The sequence below is a fragment of the Procambarus clarkii genome, chromosome 90, assembly GCF_040958095.1.
Source record: "Procambarus clarkii isolate CNS0578487 chromosome 90, FALCON_Pclarkii_2.0, whole genome shotgun sequence".
In the NCBI taxonomy this organism is placed as follows: Eukaryota; Metazoa; Arthropoda; class Malacostraca; order Decapoda; family Cambaridae; genus Procambarus; species Procambarus clarkii.
The window spans coordinates 4262150-4266570 of record NC_091239.1 but is presented as its reverse complement, the minus strand read 5'-3'; the positions used below and the strand labels follow the sequence as shown (position 1 = coordinate 4266570).

At 41.1% G+C, this 4421-nt stretch overlaps 3 protein-coding genes across 3 annotated transcripts; all 3 read left to right on the top strand.

Moving 5' to 3' along the window:
• The first annotated feature begins 790 nt into the window (after window positions 1-790).
• LOC138359305 (uncharacterized protein PF3D7_1120000-like) lies at window positions 791-1459 on the top strand. The gene has a single exon (XM_069318441.1). The coding sequence runs from the start codon at window positions 791-793 to the stop codon at window positions 1457-1459; it is 669 nt and encodes a 222-aa protein (XP_069174542.1).
• A 2-nt stretch (window positions 1460-1461) lies between these two features.
• LOC138359304 (uncharacterized protein PF3D7_1120000-like) lies at window positions 1462-2240 on the top strand. The gene is made up of 2 exons (XM_069318440.1): window positions 1462-1629; window positions 1866-2240. Exons 1-2 carry the CDS (start codon window positions 1462-1464, stop codon window positions 2238-2240), a joined length of 543 nt encoding a protein of 180 aa, XP_069174541.1.
• A 1094-nt stretch (window positions 2241-3334) lies between these two features.
• On the top strand, window positions 3335-4189 carry LOC138359303 (uncharacterized). Its single transcript, XM_069318439.1, has one exon. It carries the CDS (start codon window positions 3335-3337, stop codon window positions 4187-4189), a length of 855 nt encoding a protein of 284 aa, XP_069174540.1.
• The last annotated feature ends 232 nt before the right edge of the window (window positions 4190-4421 follow it).

Below are 4421 nucleotides of genomic sequence, written 5' to 3'. Positions count from 1 at the left end.
ACTTTTTCAGGGTGGGAGTGGACAACTTCTACTTAATCACCACTAGGGGTTGACAACATTATAAAAGGTTGAAGACCACTGATTTAGACCAAAGCTGAAGTGGTAATAAGTGCAACAAAACATTATAACAGTTTAGTGCAGATTGATGCATTATTGTCTTGCTATCCACGAACTAACAGTTTGTGTTGACAGACACCAGCAGCAATATTTAAGAGTGCTACATTTTCATATAATTAGCATATATACTTGACTAACTGTAAAGCCTGACAATTTATATCAGCAGATGCTGAGAGTGGGAGACGGTGTGGTCAGCAGAGCTGGGTGGATATTTAATGCACTCTCAGAGACATTATGGGTGCTCACAGACCTATGAAGGATACTCTCAGAGCCATGAAGGATACTCTCAGAGACTTGAAGGATACTCTCAGAGTCATCAATGATACTCTCAGAGTCATCACTGATACTCTCAACGACAGAAAGGATACTCTCAGAGACATCAAGGATACACTGAGTCCCATGAAGGATTCTCTCAGACTTCCATGAAGGATACTCTCGGAGACATCAAAGATAATCTCAGAGGCGTATAGGATACTCTCAGAGACATGAAGGATACTCTGAGAGACATGAAGGATATTCTCATCGACATGAAAGATACTCCCAGTGATATGAAGGATACTCTCAAAGACATGATGGATACTTTCAAAGACATGAAGGATACTTACAGAGACATGAAGGATACTGTCAGAGATATGAAGGATAATCTCAGACACATGACGATACACTCAGAGACATGAAGCATACTCTCAGAGGCATCAAGGATACTCTAAGACCCATGAATGATTTTCTCATAGACATGGAGGATACTCTCAGAGGCATGATGGATACTCTCAAAGACATGAACGATACTCTCAGAGACATGAAGGATACTCTCAGAGACATCACGGATACTCTCAGACACATTAAGAATTCTCTCAGCATCATCAAGGATTCTCTCAGAGATATGAAGGATACTCTAAGACCCATGAAGGATTCTCTCAGAGACTTAACAGATACTCTCAGAGACTTAACAGATACTCTCAAAGACATGAAGAATACTCTCAAAGTCATCACAGATACTCTTAGCGACAGTAAGGATACCCTAAAAGACGTCAAGGATACTCTCACAGACATCAAGGATACTCTCAGAGATATCAAGGATACTCTCGGAGACATGAAGTATACTCGTAAAGACTTGGCGGAAGCTCTTAGAGACATGAAGGATACCCTCAGAAACCTGAAGGAAACTGTCAGAGACATGAAGGATACTCTCAGAGAAATGAAGGATACTCTAAGAGACATGAAGGACACTCAGAAACATGAAGGATACTCTCATAGACATGAAGGATACTCTCAGAGACACGAAAAATACTCTCAAAGACATGAAGGATACTCTCAGTCCCTAGGAAGTATACTCGCATAGACATGAAGGATACTCTCAGATGCATGAAGTACACTCTCAAAGATATGAAGGATACTCTCAGCGCCATCAAGGATACTCTCAGAGACATGAAGGATACACTCAGAGACATGACAGATACTCGCAAACACATGAAGGATAATTTCAAAGACATGAAAGATACTCTCAGAGACGTATAGGATACTCTCAGAGACATGAAGGATACTCTGAGAGACATGAAGGATATTCTCATCGACATGAAAGATACTCCCAGTGATATGAAGGATACTCTCAAAGACATGATGGATACTTTCAAAGACATGAAGGATACTTACAGAGACATGAAGGATACTGTCAGAGATATGAAGGATAATCTCAGACACATGACGATACACTTAGAGACATGAAGGATACTCTCAGCGACATGTAGGATACTTTCAGAGACATCAAGAATTCTCGCAGATATATCAAGAATACTCTCAAAGACATCAAGGATACTCTCAAAGACATGACGGATACTATCAGAGACATGAAGGATGCTCTCAAATATATCATGGATACTCTCAGAGACATGAAAGATATTCTCAGAGACATGAAGGATACTGTCAGAGAAATGAAGGATACTCTCATAGACATAAAGGATACTCTCAGAGACACGAAGGATACTCTCAGAGACATGAACGACACTCTCAGAGACATCATGGATACTCTCAGACCCACGAAGGATACTCTCAGTCCCCTTGAAGTATACTCGCATAGACATGAAGGATACTCTCAGATGCATGAAGTACACTCAAAGATATGAAGGATACTCTCAGCGCAATCAAGGACACTCTTAGAAACATGAAGGATACTCTCAGAGACATGACAGATACTCGCAAACACATGAAGGATAATTTCAAAGACATGAAAGCTACTCTCAGAGACATGAAGGATTCTCTCAGAGATATTAAGGATTCTCACAGACCTATGAAGAATACTCTCAGACCCCATGAAAGATACTCTCAGACCCCATGAAGGATACTCATATAGACATCAAGGATACTCTCAAAGACGTGGCGGATGCTCTTAGAGACATGAAGAATACTCTTAGAAACATGAAGGAAACTGTCAGAAACATGAAGGATACTCTCAGAGACATGAAGGGTACTCCCAGTGACATGCAGGACACACTCAGAAACATGAAGGATACTGTCAGAGAAATGAAGGATACTCTCATAGGCATGATGGATACTCTCAGAGACATGAAGGATACTCTCGGAGATTTGATGGATACTCTCAGAGTCATCAAGGTTACTCTCAGACCCATCACGGATACTTTCCGAGACATCTAGGATACTCTCAGAGACTTGATGGATACTTTCAGAGATATGAAGGATACTCTCAGAGTCATGAAGGACGCTCTCAGAGACATCAAGGGTACTCTCAGACCCATGAAGGATACTCTCAGTCCCTATGAAGTATACTCGCATAAACATGAAGGATACTCTCAGATGCATGAAGTATACTCTCAAAGATTTGAAGGATACTCTTAGCGTCATCAGGGATACTCTCAGAGACATGACGGATACTCTCAGATCACATGAAGGATACTCTCAGAGATATGACAGATACTCTCAAACACATGAAAGATAATCTCAAAGACATGAAGGATACTCTCAGAGACATGAAGGATTCTCTCAGAGTTATTAAGGATTCTCACAGACCTATGAAGAATACTCTCAGACCCCATGAAAAATACTCTGAGACCCAATGTAGGATACTCATATAGATATCAAGGATACTCTCAAAGACATGGAGGATTCTCTCAGAGACATGAAGGATTTTCTCAGTGACATGAAGGGTACTCTTAGAGATATGAAGGATACTATCAGACCCGTGTAAGAAACTCTCAGACCCATGAAGGATACTCGCAGACCCTTTGAGGATACACACAGAGACATGAAGGATACTCTCAGAGAAATGAATGATACTTTCATAACCATGAATTACACTCTCAAAGACATGAAGGATACTCTCAGGCACATGAATGATACTCTCAGCGACTCCAAGGATACTCCCAGCGACATGAAGGATACTCTCAGAGATATACTGGACATTCTCAGAGATATGAAGGGTACTCTCAGACCGATTATTGATACTCTCAGAGATATGAAGCATACTCTCAGAGACATAAAGGATACTCTCAGAGACATGAAGCATACGTTCAGAACCATGAAGGATACTCCTAGAGACTTGAAGAATACTCTCAGATATATTAAGGATACTCTCAGACCCCATGAAGGATACTCTCAGAGACATGAAGGACACTCACAGACCCATGAAGCATACTCTCTGAGACATGAAGGAGACTCTCAGAGTCATAAGGGAATGGATACTCTTAAAGACATGAAGGATACTTTCATAGACATGATGCATACTCTCAGAGACATGAAGGATACTCTCAGAAACTTGAAGGATACTCTCAGACCCATGAAGGATACTCTCAGAGACATGAAGGATACTCTCAGAGACAGGAAGGGTACTCTCAGAGACATGAAGGATTCCCTTAGACCTATGAAAGATACTCGCAGAGACATGAAGGATACTCACATAGATTTGAAGGATACTCTCAGAGACATGACGGGTACACTCAGAAACGTCAAGGATACTCTCAACGTCATCAAGGAAACTCTCAGATATATCAAGGATACTCTCAGACACGTGAAGGATACTATCAGCCCCCATGAAGGATACTCTCAAAGACTTCAATGATACGCTCAGAGACACGAAGAATACTCTCAGAGACATGAATGATACTCTCAGAGATATGAAGAATACTCTCAGAGACTTGAAGGATATTCTCAGAGTCATCAATGATACTCTCAACGACAGAAAGGATACTCTCAACGACAGCAAGGATACTCTCAGAGACATCAAGGATACACTGAGTCCCATGAAGGATTCTCTCAGACCCCCATGAATGATACTCTCAGAGACATCAAAG